The sequence below is a fragment of the Pelophylax lessonae genome, assembly GCF_965119305.1.
Source record: "Pelophylax lessonae genome assembly, chromosome: 7".
NCBI lineage: Eukaryota > Metazoa > Chordata > Amphibia > Anura > Ranidae > Pelophylax > Pelophylax lessonae.
Genome location: NC_138774.1, coordinates 267,682,955 through 267,697,653, shown reverse-complemented (window position 1 = coordinate 267,697,653; position 14,699 = coordinate 267,682,955). Strand labels below are relative to the sequence as shown.

Sequence of the window (14,699 nt, the reverse complement as noted above, 5' to 3'; positions counted from 1 at the left end):
TTTTGTTGTCAATGGTTTAGACATTAATGGTTGTCTGTTGACATCCCGTTAACACAAGCCAGTTATTGGCTTCTTTTTTTTATCCTCATGCTGTCAGCGTGAGGCGAAAAAAAGGCTGATTACTGGCTCCTGTTTACATCACGTGATCAGCTGTCATTGGCTGATAGCTGATCACATTGTAAAGGGCCAGGATTGGCCCCTTACTCTGGTCTGTGATCAGCCGAGTCGCTGATCACAGAGAGTGCCCCCGCAGGGGGCATGCAGGCAGCACATACACATGAGGACATACATGGATGCCCTCTTGGCAATTTAGGCCCGTGTGTAGCCATCTTTCGTCTATAGCGTGGGCGGGAAGAGGTTAAGGAGATTCAACCTCTCGAATTGCGCTCTTTACCATTATCATCAAAAGCGAAAGTTAAAGAAAATCCCCAAATTTTGGGTTGTCCCCAGAAAAGTAATAGATGGGGAATGTTCCAATGGGGATACCAGTTCTAGTGACCTGGGGGTCCCCAAGGAATTCTCTTACTTTCAGGGATTTCCTCTCACTTCCTGTTTGGCTATGGGACAGGAAGTAAAGGGAAATCTCCCCAATGTGACAGAGATGGCGAAAAAAAAATCTTGCAGGGGTTATATAACCCTCCCTTACTCTATCCAAAGATGAAAAAATCAATTGCCTATAGTTCTACTTTAAGCCATTCAACGATTGGTCAAACTGGAAGACTTCATTCACTTGGACAATACTCAATGACAGAAATGGAAAGCCCCTTTAAAACACTGTTTAAACTGACCATAAGTTCATACACCTTTCTAAAAGTTGGTGGGGTCACATTTACAATTGTTGTTGAGCAGGATGGGTCAGGATGGGAAATTTTTCCTGAAGGAATGAATGTCTAATAGCATATGCAGGTTTTGTTTGGGAAAATCCATTTGTTCCAAAAGAGAATGTTAAAAGCAAATAAAATTTTGAAGAATTTCTTTTTTTTACATTTAATTTGCACAAATTAATTAAATTTAATTAATTAATTAATTAAATTTAATCAATTAATTTAATTAATTTGCATAAATCTGCTCACGTGTTAGAAAATCCACTAGTGTTGGCCAGCTTGAGTTTCTTTTAAAAATAGATTTCCTTGTAATATACTATATCTAAAATGACTATTTTTCACCTCAGGCCAACATCAGGCCATCACTCTTCAGAGGCAACAGTTTGGCCCCTTCCCCCTCCCAAACAACTAAATCCATCCCCCACCCATCGTCCCAGTCCCTTCGTCCTACTCATCATTCTTGTCTGAGTGTAATGAACAGTATGCCACTGTATTCAGCTGTGCAATTTCATTAAATGCACTTTGCTCCCACCAGCTGACCACAGGAATGACTAGACAAGGCCTCCTTTGATGTCTGCTTTTGCTTCTTTTGGCAAGTAGAAATGTATTAAAAAAAAACTGTGTTTAAAGAGGAAGTAAGCTTCCATTGATTCTTTGTATCTATAGGTAAGCCTATATTAAAGCTTATCTATAGGTACTGTATATATAGTTACATAGTAGTTGAGGTTGAATAAAGACAATAGTCCATCCAGTTCAACCTGTGTAGGTGTGTGTGACCCTAATCATCTCTCATACCCCTGAATGTTCTGATCCTTGAGATGTACGTCTAAGAGTCTTTTAAAAGCCACCATACTTCCCGCAGAAACCACCTCTTGTGGTAGAGAATTCCACAATCTTGTAGCCCTAACAGTAAGGAACCCCCTGCGTTGCCTGAGGTTAAAACGCTTCTCGAGTCCTCATACAATCCTTTCGACTGAATAGCTTTTTTTCTATGCTGAGATCACCATTGAGGTATTTGTAAATTGCTATCATGTCCCCTCTCAGGCGTCTCTTCTCCAGGGAGAATAAATCAAGCGATTGCAGACGCTCTTCATAATTAAGGTCCTCCAATCCCCTAATTAGCTTAGTTGCCCTTCTCTGGACTCTCTCCAGCTCCAACACATCCCTCCTGAGGACTGGCGACCAGAACTGGACAGAATACTCCAGATGCGGTCGGACCAGAGTTTTATAAAGTGGAAGGATTATAGTCTTATCTCTGGAATACATCCCTTTCTTTATTCATGCTAATATTCTGCTAGCTTTGGCAGCTGCCCTGTTTAGGATATATTTACTGTATTTGCGGCAGATGACATCATCGGCACATGCGCTGTGAAGTTACGGCCACCCGCGCCGTTTCTTCAGAGCCCTGTGCCGTGACCGGCGGCTCCCACGCACATGCGTAGGAGTGATGTCATGCGGCTCCAGCCAGTCACACAGCTGGAGTCTGCGGCCCCGGAAGGAAGATGGGTGAAGATGGATGTGGCCCCCAGCGGTGACAACGAGGGCTTCGTTTGCAGGTTAATTTCACGTGCACATTATTCCTTCACTTTGCAGGTCTGACAAAAAAAAAAAATGGAAGCCATTTACCTTCTCTTTAAGAATGTTCGTTTGATTTCCTAATCGTTAGTGGGGTCAAATCTACATTAATTTAATGATGAGAAAATTCCAAGGAGCAGGAAGGGAAATTTTTCTCGAATCACCTAATCTCTAACAGTGTACAGTATCTCACAAAAGTGAGTACACCCCTCACATTTTTGAAAATCTTTTATTATATCTTTTTATTTGACAACACTGAAGAAATGATACTTTTCTACAATGTAAAGTAGTGAGTGTACAGCTTGTATAACAGTGTAAATTCGATGTCCCCTCAAAATAACTCAACACACAGCCATTAATGTCTAAACCGCTGGCAACAAAAGTGAGTACATACCTAAGTGAAAATGTCCAAATTGGGCCCAAAGTGTCAATATTTTGTGTGGCCACCAATTTTTTTTCCAGCACTGTCTTAACCCTCTTGGGCATGAAGTTCACCAGAGCTTCACAGGTTGCCACTGGAGTAGTCTTCCACTCCTCCATGACAACATCACAGAGCTGGTGGATGTTAGAGACATTGCGCTCCTCCACCTTCCATTTGAGGGTGCACCACAGATGCTCAATAGGGTTTAGGCCTGGAGACATCCTTGGCCAGTCCATCACTTTTACCCTCAGTTTTTTGTAGCAAGGGAGTGGTCGTCTTGGAGGTGTGGTTGGGGGTCGTTATTATGTGGGAATACTGCTGTGTGCTTCAGTCTCTAAAGGGAGGGGATCATGCTCTGCTTCAGTATGTCACAGTACATGTTGGCATTCATGGTTCCCTCAATGAACTGTAGCTCCCCAGTGTCGGCAGCCCCAGACCATGACAATCCCACCACCATGCTTGACTGTAGGCAAGATACCCTTGTCTTTGTACTCCTCACCTGTTTGCCGCCACACACGCTTGACACCATCTGAACCAAATAAGTTTATCTTGGTCTCATCAAACTACAGGACATGGTTCCAGTAATCCATGTCCTTAGTCTGCTTGTCTTCAGCAAACTGTTTGCGGGCTTTCTTGTGCATCATCTTTAGAAGAGACTTCCTTCTGCAGACCAATTTGATGCAGTGTGCGGCGTATGATCCAAGCACTGACAGGCTGACCCCCCCCACCCCTTTAACCTCTGCAGCAATTCTGGTGGTATTCATATGTCTATTTCCCAAAGACAACCTCTGGATATGACACTAAGCACGTGCACTCAACTTCTTGAGGCCTGTTCTGAGTGGAACCTGTCCCGTTAAACCGCTGTATGGTCTTGGCCAACGTGCTGCAGCTCAGGGTCTCAGCAATTATAACCTAGGCTATCTTTATTTAGAGCAACAATTCTTTTTTTTCAGATCCTCAGAGAGTTCTTTGTCATGAGGTGCCATGTTGAACTTCCAGTGACCAGTATGAGAGAGTGAGAGCAATAACACCAAATTTAACACACCTGCTCCCCATTCACACCTGAGACCCTGTAACACCAAAGCGTCACATGACACCGGGAAAATGGCTAATTGGGCCCAATTTGGACATTTTTACTTGGGCTATACTCACTTTTGTTGCCAGCCGTTTAGACATTAATGGGTGTGTGTTGAGGTATTTTGAGGGGACAGCAAATTTGCACTGTTATACAAGCTGTAGACTCACTACTTTACATTGCAGCAAAGTGTCATTTCTTCAGTATTATCACATGAAAAGATATAATAAAATATTTACAAAAATGTGAGGGGTGTACTCAATTTTGTGAGATTCTGTATGTGGTTTTTATTTGAGAAATTTAATTCCAAAATCAAATGTTAAAATTAAAATTTTTCGTTTTGAATTTTATTTCGTTTTTGATGTTATTCAGTAGACAAAACAATAGCAAGGTGACAACAATACAGTCGAGGTTACCATAACTTAGGCCACGCAGGGCTGAATAACAAAACCACACCCATAGTTAGGTGTTCTAAAAAAACATAAATCTACTATCTACAAAAATATAAGGTATCCCAACCCATCCACCCCCTGCCCCCAACCCTCAACTTCGTCTCCCCACTTATATTGTAGACCCAGGAGCTAGAAGTATGAAGATAAATGAAAGTATACATTTTCCAGTGTCATAAGAGTCTGAAGAACTCTCAAACCCTCTAAAACTCAGTACCATGCTAAAAGGATTTTACAACAGTCAGCATCTCACATAGTTAAAGGATACCAAATACGTTAGAGGTCCAACTGGCTAATCTAGGTTACTGTCTGTAATATACAATCCCCAATATAGCAATACCACACTGTAAATTATCACCCCACAGTGGAAGAGGAATCTTACCAAGCCTGTCAAACCTTAGTACATTTCTTTTCACATCCCTGGGATATATATGTGGCCTTAAAAAATGGGATCATTGAGATAACCAGGCCCTTCCAAAAGGCCACAGTGGGGGGCGCAGGTTTCTTCCACTGAAGAAGAATGGCCTTACGTGCATAAAATAATAAAACAGTTAGTAGGGTTCTATGGGCATTGGATGGAACTACATCCTCCACCAAGCCAGGAGACAGACCGAGAAAGATATAGGAATCGGTATGGTAAGGATTGCCCTAATTCTAAATTTTTAAGTACTTTTGAAAAACATTTGAGAATGAGACCCCTCTCCATTGACATCAATGGCTGCCTTGAGTTTATGTACCGTATTTATGCTGCAATTTGTAGTGAAGCTAGTATGTGGCCAGTTGGAACCCAGCCAAGCTTGCAGATTGGTACCCAATTTTTTTTTTCACTAGGGGCGGTCGGGGCTTGTCACCAATATCTCTATTGGCGCTTTTCCACTGCATGGAACCGAACGGTTCGGCTCGCTTTTCTGCTTTTCCACTGCTAGTACCGCATTGTACGGTGTAGGAACGGTTCGGTACGGTACGGCGGCGCTTTTCCACTGCATGGAACCGAACGGTACGGCTTTTAAAAACAGTACCACCTCGATTGTGGTTTCAAGAGGTACCATACCCGGTACCATATCCCACAATCCTTTGCATGCAGTCACCACTAGCCACTGATTGGTCAGAGAATCCCACCCACCCCGTTGTTATCCCACACACTTAACTTTAGTACTACTTTAGTGGAAAAGCAAACCATACCGTACCGTACCGAACCCTTCCAACACCGTACCACGCGGTACCAGCAGTGGAAAAGCAAACCGGGCCAAGCAGGGCCAAGCAGGGCCGAGTAGAGCCGAGCCGGTACTTGCAGTGCAAAAGTGCCATATCTGACAGAGTTACAGAATGACTTTAAATACATTCTATTTGACTGTTATATATTTATAATGTGCACATGCTATGGTTCCAGATTATACCAGAACATTGCCTCCAGGTATTGGAAAAATGCACATTTATTGCACACGATCCTTCGAGTGCAAAAAGACCATTCCTAAAGTTACAAACTTGCTTAACAAAGTATTTGCTTTTTTTTTTAGCACATAGTAAAAATCCACACCCCTTATCAAAGATAAAACAGTGATAATCCCAAAATCACATATTGACTTAAATAGCTATTTAGTGTCTCAGGTCTCTTAGCACGAGGATGCCAAATAGAGTTAGTTGGAGTCTATGGAAACAACACCTCTACTTCCAGGCACAATTTCCTGATTGACTAGATTGTGGCTGGAAATAAGGGGCAGACTCTGGGTAGTCTTTTGTTAGGGCTCATTATTTGCTATGGTAACACCTCACTTTAGTGTAAAAGAAACAACACAGGCCCTGATTTATCAACTTGCAACAGAAGTCCATATACTGTATATATATATATATATACATATACAGTACATGGACTTCTGTTGCAAGTCATAAATAAAATGTCACATATGTACAAGATGTATATATATATATTTACATCTTGTACATATGTCACATTTTATTTTAAAGATCTGCACTTAGTGGCCCTGCTTAGCATTGCACAGCTTTGCATTAATGGGTATGCCCCAAAATCCGTAATTTTTGGTTAAAGCATATTATTACCCAAATTACAGATGAGGTAGTTGGGGACGACCCTGTGTTTCTTTATTTCATAAAACTGATAGGCCACAAAAATCTTATAGAAATGTAATAGTGCCAAGCCTACGTAACGCCACAAAGGGGGACGATCCCAAAAAGATGGTTAGAACCTGCAGCCCCCACAGTTAGGGAATGGTGTAGGAGAGTAGATTACATAAATTATATGGAATATATGTGTAGCAGAGATGAAGAATGTGTGGATAATTTTTTAAAAAGGTGGAAAAAGAGGAAAGACTTTAAAACAACTAGTGTCTACATACAAATTTGGGAAAATTAGAAAAACTATTACAAGTAGGATGTATGGAATTATATGGAAGCTGAGTAGGACTTATTGGAAGTTAGTGATATTAAAAGGGAGAAATAAAAAGAAAAAAAGAAAAGAAAAATGGGTATGCAACTACTGTGCAAGCATGCCGTGGGCCTATTTCTTCCTATGGCGGGGTCCATTCTCCTCTGGATGGCTATTTTTGCCACGTGTACAGACCGACCATGGAATTTAAGAGGCCGCTGCGCCCATATCTAGTAGCTGTAGGGCCTGGGCTGAGAATTTTGTGAAGGCTGGTTAGTGTTTTGGAAGGGCTACATAGTGATGGTATCTGAAGCGATGGCATTCTGCTATGTGGGTCTCACTTAAGCTATACACACTATACAACTTTTGTTGTTAGATTTCCTTTAGATTTACCTTCAACTATGTAGTGCAAGGGCCGGCCTGATTGCATACAAATTGAAAGTGTTTAGATTTCGCCTCATATTATATGGTTTTGGTAAATCTAAAGGAAAAAATCTAAAGTAATTGTATAGAGGGTAAGGCCCATTAGGCTCTGTTCACATCTGTGCTCTGTGGGAATGTGCGCAATATTGCATGCATTCTGCACTGCAAAACACACGTGTTTTTCCTTTTGGTGCACTGCCCTGCCATTCATCCCAACACACTTTGCCAACGTGGATTGCAGCACACCAAAAAACATGACAACTTTTTACCAAAACGTTGTGTTTGGTAAATAAGGTATATGCTTTTCTTTGGTGCGATTTTTGTGTGGCATACAGCCCTTATAAATGACAGGTCAAAACCTATAGATAAAATGTATATATAGTCAAAACTTTTTTGTCAGTTTTGCATACAAGGGGTAAGTATAAAATGTGTCTTTTTGTTTTTTAAGAGGAAAGTTTCTGGAAGTTTGCAATTGAATGTGGTTAGGCTGAATTCTGTTGTGACTATGCATGGTTAGTCAGCATTATGAGACACACTAGGGTTGAGTTACCAAAGACAAATGGACTCACTATTTGCATTTTCCAAGAGATTTTTACCCGAAGTTTATTGAATATGAGCCAAAGCAGAGCAGAGTTATAGCATCTACAACTTATGGGATATTTTTATTTATTCATTTTTTTCATTTTTTACTAGTAATGGCGGCGATCAGCGACCTATAATGGAACTGGGGGGACAATTCGACACTGACACTTTTTGGAGACCAGTGACACTAATACAATGATCAGTGCAAAAAATATTTACTGTCACTATACTAATGACACTTGCTGGGAAAGTGTTAATCATCAGGGGCGATCAAAGGTTTATCTGTGTGCCTAGCTAGTGTGTTTGTATACTGTGGGGGAGGTACTTTTACTAGGGGAAGGCATAGATCCAAGTCCCTGCTTTGCAGGAACACAGGATCCATGCCTTCCCTACTAACAGAGTGGTGATCCGCCTTGTTTACATAGGCAGATCGCTGTTCTGGCTCTCTGCCTCACGATCGATGGGTGCCAGCGGACATCAAGTCCACGGTACCCACAGATCAGCTCCCAGTGTGTGTAATCACAGCAGGAGCGGGTTACTGGCAACACGCATGCGTGCCCCAGTCCCGGAAATGTTGAATCACATACTAGGTATGTGATCTGGCGCAGCAGTGCCACTGTGCCGCAAGTATAAGTTCTTTACACTGCGGCAAGTAGTTAGGACCTTAAGATTCGGTTCCATTTTTGCAAAATTTACTCTCACCAATTGTCCTGGTTAAGTTTGCATCTTGAGTATACCATCCAGTTCTGGGCACCAATTCTCAGGAAGGATGTGCTTAAACTGGAGAGAGTCCAGAGATGGGCAACCAAGCTAATAAGGGAACTGGAACGACTACAAACATTATACATATTTTCCCTGGAGAGGAGACACTTAAGAGGGGATATGCCTGCAATATTTTATGCCTGCAAACTTTTAATCAGGAAACAGGAAACTTTTTAATCTTAGGTCTGTAAAGAAGACATGTTGCCACACATCGAAATTGAAGCAGTTTAGTGTTAAACTTCGTAAGAGGTTCTTTACTGTTAGAGCGGTAAGGATGTGGAACTCCCTTCCACAGTTGGTGGTGTCAGCAGAGAGTAAACAAAAACTTTTAGATGTGTTTCTTAGCGAACATAGTGCACAGGGATATGGGAAACAGTAGTTGCACACATACACACTTTCTCAGATTAAATTGGGTGGGCCAATATCTTTATTCAACCTAACCAACTATATAAGGCCCCTTTCACACGGGCGATCCGATCCGATCTGCCTGTCAGTTTTTCAGGCGGACCTGATCGGATGCTCCATGCATCCCTATGGGGCAGCGGGTGTCAGCGGAGACCTCTCTGCTGACACCTGCTGCTATCCGTTCTGATCCTGTCCATGAAATCCGGACGCATGGAAACCCTATTTTCCATATGTCTGGAGGATCGAATGAGAACGGACAGGCAGTCCGCTCTCATCCATTCTCCCCATAGAGGACAGCGGGGATCTGACAGCTCCGTCTCTGCACACAGAGCGGAGACGGAGCCGTCATCCTCCTGCTCAGCGGGGATTGGCGGATCGATCCCCCACTGAGTAGAACGAACTCCGTTGGGCGGTGCACCCGTGTGAAAGGGGCCTAACTATGTACAGTTTGGGATTTCCCATCACTTTTTGTCTGTTTAATAATGGTCAAGGCTAATTCTCCTTAGCAAGGACGCATCCAGAAATACAAATCTGACCAGGTAGGGGATTGGTGGGGGACTTAACCCTTCCCTACTTTATCCAAAAGCATAGTTGCCAACATTTGAAAAAAATCTCCAGGGACACTTTGCAGCACAGCTATCAATTACTTACCACACCCACTTCCCTGAAGCTCCACCCACTCCGCATAATTAATCTCTGCCTACTTATCATCAGATTATAGAGTCTACTCAATAAAAAGAGAGAATTACAGGAAATTAAAATGGGAATTTCAAACTTAAGGCCAAAGTAGCAGAGTTGGAATAATTCTCCCATTCAGCTGCACTACTTCTGCTTAACATTTAACGGGCGCTTCCAGGGACAATGTAAATTACCTGGGACAGGCTCGTATTTGCTGGGACTGTCCCGGCAAAAACGGGACAGTTGGCAAGTATGCAAAAGGAAATAAAAAGTTTTCGCAATGTCCTGTCTGACCAGTTACCAACATAGATTATTTGAATAATCATTTTTATCTCAGCAGCTTCCTGTAATCAATTACCAGTTTACTTCCCTATTCTCATATTTATGCCCGGTGGGTATATTGCGTGAAAACTTTCAAATTCTCTTTTTCTCTTTTCAGGTCAGTCGGTCTCTGTTCCCGTGAATGAAATCGTCTCTGTTCAGCAAGGTGACAGCAAACAACGGACAAAGACAATCAATGCTCCCAGCAACCTCTTCACAGGTAAAACCGACACTGGAATGGAGGAAGTTATTGTCTGCTTTGCATCCTGTGTGTAATTACCAAGTTTAGAAGGTGAAGGCGATGAATCACACTTTTAAGTAGGAGAACACTTCCCAAAACCTTTAACAGCTTACGCTGCATTCTGATTGGCCTTTGCCATTTTATTGTTGACAATTACTTCTGCCTCGTCAGGACTTGTTTGTCAACCCCACTGAATCTGCATTTATTAGTCTTGTGGTTTGTGCAACCCGAATCCTTTCATAACTACGCAGATCTTCTGGTGGTTAGAAGGTGATATATCGCATGGCACGTGTACAGGCATGTGTTCAAGTGGGCAATCAGGGGGGTTAAACAATGGCTCACCTGCTTGGTTTTACTGCCCCATGGCCGCATGTAGGAATGACACCAAAAATCTCATCATCCTTTATTTAGTACCACTGCGCTGTGAACAGTGATTTGCATTCATCCCCACTTAGGCAGTCCATACACGTAGGGATCGACCGATTATCGGCAAAACCGATATACAGTGCATTGCGAAAGTATTCGCCCCCCCCCCCTTGAACTTTTCGACCTTTTGCCACATTTCAGGCTTCAAACATAAAGATATAAAACTGTAATTTTTTCTGAAGAATCAACAACAAATGGGACACAATCATGAAGTGGAACGAAATTTATTGGATATTTCAAACGTTTTTAACAAATAAAAAACTGAAAAATTGGGCGTGCAAAAATATTCAGCCCCTTTAGGGCTCTTTCACACGGGCGATCCGATCAGATCCGCCTGTCAGTTTTTTAGGCGGATCTGATCGGATCCTCCATGCAGCTCTATGGGGCAGCGGGTGTCAGCGGAGACACCTCTGCTGACACCCGCTGCCATCCGCATCCGATCCTGTCAGTGAAATCTGGACGGATGGAAACCCTATTTTCCCATCCGTTCAGTAATCTGAGCGGATCGGATCTGATGAGAGCGGACAGGCGGTCCGCTCTCATACGATCCCCCATAGAGGGCAGCGGGGGCTGAGACACCTCCCTCTCCATTCTGCAAGCGGAGACTGAGCTGTCATCCGCCGGCTCAGCGGGGATCACGGATCGATCCCCGCTGAACAACACGGATCCGCCTACGGAGGCGGACCGTGTGAAAGAGCCCTTACTTTCAGTGCAGCAAACTCTCTCCAGAAGTTCAGTGAGGATCTCTGAATGATCCAATGTTGACCTAAATGACTAATGATGATTAATAGAATCCACCTGTGTGTCATCAAGTCTCCGTATAAATGCACCTGCACTGTGATAGTCTCAGAGGTCCGTTTAAAGCGCAGAGAGCATCATGAAGAACAAGGAACACACCAGGCAGGACCGAGATACTGTTGTGGAAAAGTTTAAAGCCGGATTTGGATACAAAAAGATTTCCCAAGCTTTAAATATCCCAAGGAGCACTGTGCAAGCGACCCGATCAAAGCCGCATTTGGCTCTGATCGGGTCTCCATGCAAAAACTCGGAAATGATGTCTCGGAGCCAAATTAAAAAAAATGACAGCATTCAAAACAGCCAAACTTGGCGTTTTGAAAGCTTTTAAGTGCAGAGGAGGGGTTTGGGGTCTTTTAGACCCCCAGATCCCTCCCCAAGGGTACCCATCAAGAAAAAAAAAAGTAAAACCTTTTTTTTTTTACCACTTTAAGCCCCGGAAGATTTTGCTGCTTAATGACCAGGCCCTATTTTGTGATTCGGCACTGCGTTACTTTAACGGACAATTGCGCGGTCGTGCGACGCTGTACCCAAACTAAATTGATGTCCTTTTTTCCCCACAATAAGAGCTTTCTTTTGGTGGTATTTGAGCACCTGTGCGATTTTTTTTTTTTTTGCGCTATAAACAAACGACCAACAATAAAAAAAAAAACAATATTTTTTACTTTCTGCTTTAAAACATATCCAAGAAAAAAAAAGTAAAAAATATAATTTCTTCATCAAATTTAGGCCAATATGTATTCTGCCACATACTTTTGGTAAATCAAAATCCCAATAAGCACATATTGATTGGTTTTCACAAAAGTTATAGCGTCTACAGACTATAGAATGAATTTATGTCATTGTTTTTATTTTTTTTTTACTAGTAATGGTGGCGATCCGAGATTTTTAGCAGGACTGCGACATTGCGGCGGACAAATCTGACACTAAGCGACACTTTTTTGAGACCAGTGACACTAATACAGTGATCATTGCTAAAACAAAATGCACTGTCCCTGTACTAATGACACTGGCAGGGAAGGGGTTAATATCAGGGGCAATTAAAGGGTTAAACATAACATCCACAAAAACAATATTTTTTACTTTCTGCTTTAAAACATATCCAATAAAAAAAAAAGTAAAAAATATAATTTCTTCATCAATTTAGGCCAATATGTATTCTGCTACATATTTTTGGTAAATCAAAATCCCAATAAGCGTATATTGATTGGTTTGCACAAAAGTTATAGTGTCTACAGACTATAGAATGAATTTATGTCATTTTCTTTTTTTTTACTAGTAATGACGGCGATCAGCGTTTTTTTGCGGGACTGCGACATTGCGGCGGACAAATCTGACACTAGGTGACACTTTTTTGAGACCAGTGACACTTATTCAGTGATCGTTGCTAAAAAAAAATGCACCCTCGCTGTACTAATGACACTGGCAGGGAAGGGGTTAACATCAGGGGCGATTAAAGGGTTAAATGTGTTCCTAGGGAATGCTTTCTAACTGTGTGGGGGTGCTTTGACTGGGGGAAGACAGAAATCCGTGTTCCTGCTAAGCAGAAATACAAGATCTCCATCTTCCCCTCTCACAGAACTGTGGTCTGCCTTGTCTCTCAGGAAGTATCGCGGGGTGCCTGTGAACATCCCACCCACTGATTGGCTCCCACTGTGTCCAATCACAGCTGGAGCGGGTTGTCGGTGGCATGTGCACGCGCCCCAGATGGGTGCACGAAATGACGTACAAGTACGTCATTACGCGCAGGAGGACCACTCTGCCACAGTATATCTGTGTGGATCAGTCCAAAAATGATTAAAGTAGTTTTTATTTTGGATAGAGTAAGGGAGGGTTATAACCCCTGTCAAATTTTTTTTCGCCATCTGTGTCCTGTTAGGGAGATTTTCCTTCATTTCCTGTCCCATAGCCAAACAGGAAGTGAGAGGAAATCCCTGCAAAAATTCCTTGGGGACCCCCAGATCACCAGAACTAGTGTCTCCATTGGAAGATTTCTGGGGACAACCCAAAATTTGGGACTTTCTTTTACTTTCACTTTCAATGATAATGGTAAACAGGTCAAAGTGAGAGGGGGAATCTCCTTAACGGGGACACAGACAGCAATAAAAACTGACAGGGGTTTTAATCCATCTCCACTCTATCTAAAAAAAAAAAAAAAAAAAAGTTCTGCCTTTAGTTATACTTTAATTGCTGTGCATTGAAGCAACATATCAGTTGTGATTTATTAGGATGGTTAAATTACTCATCTACGTGACTACAGATTAGGATTAATTTACTAAAGGAGTAGAAAATATTTACTTAGCAAAGTGAATATAGGGAAGCAATGCTCAGTCATATAGAAGGCAAATTCCTGTCTTTTTTTAACCTCTTGCTGCCTTGTATCTGTAACCCTTTAACTGGGTCTAAGCATCGGGAGGCAGGAGGGACTTTCTGAACATGCAATCGCTATGATTGGCTTTCACAATGGTCATATGATGGTGAGCATGATTATAAGCAGAGACTGGGAGCTGTCCTTTGACATCATGGTAACCATGCTGGAAGAGCACAGTGGGTGCACTGACTCCCATCACAGAAACCTCCCCCCCCTCACTCGACTTCCTGTCTGAGAGGATCCGGTTTCCCCGCTGCCGGTGGGTCCGGTCATTTTTTAACACTTTTTAACACTTTAAGTCCTTGGCTCAGTCAGTAAACAGTCCAGGAGATTTGTTTTTTTGTAGTTTATTAGAACTTGGATGGGAGAAGGGATGAGTGGGATACTCCAATTTAGCAAACTATGCACAATCTTGAGTACTTCTATCTATGTTGAATGCGGCAAGGCCGCTGCTTCACCCTGCCACTGAAGTAAAGTATTGAACAGTGAACTATTTGGTAGATTACTGTTCAGGGTTCTACTTGGCACCCCCTTTCTCACTGACTGTGTGAGCTGACCCTCTGTCCACTGACCCCCCTGGAGTGGTCCCCCTTCCTTGGCAAGCCCCCTGGTACTCACAGACACAGTTTTTCTGAGGTAGCTCTGCCTGCAGCTCCACCGTCAGCTTCTTCAGGACCGCTATGGCTCAGCTCCACACCTGGCTCACCAGGCCGACTGCCTGTGACCACTTTCCCTCTCTGACAGGAGGAGAGAGAGCCGTCACCCTCCTCCTGGGACTCTGCTTCCCGCCAAAGGCGCCCTGTCACATGTCCCCTCAGTATTTATGCTCATTCCCAGGATGCACTGCAAGAGTGCCCTCCCACTGGGACTGCCACAAAAGCCTGTGTGTCACTGGCTGGATTTCCTCCACTGTCCAACAGGCTCCCCTATTGGATACAGTGGGGACACTCCCTCAGACCAAGTAAATC

General features: G+C 42.9%; 1 protein-coding gene across 2 annotated transcripts in view; it reads left to right on the top strand.

Annotated features, from left to right (window-relative positions):
- The window catches only part of LOC309559583 (ceramide kinase-like), a 69,909-nt gene that overhangs the window by 7,008 nt on the left and 48,202 nt on the right, over positions 1-14,699 (top strand). For both annotated transcript variants that reach the window (XM_082262905.1, XM_082262904.1), the window contains exon 2: positions 10,017-10,118. In XM_082262905.1, coding sequence (XP_082119031.1) covers positions 10,017-10,118 — 102 coding nt within the window. The remainder of the gene's footprint in view (positions 1-10,016; positions 10,119-14,699) is intronic.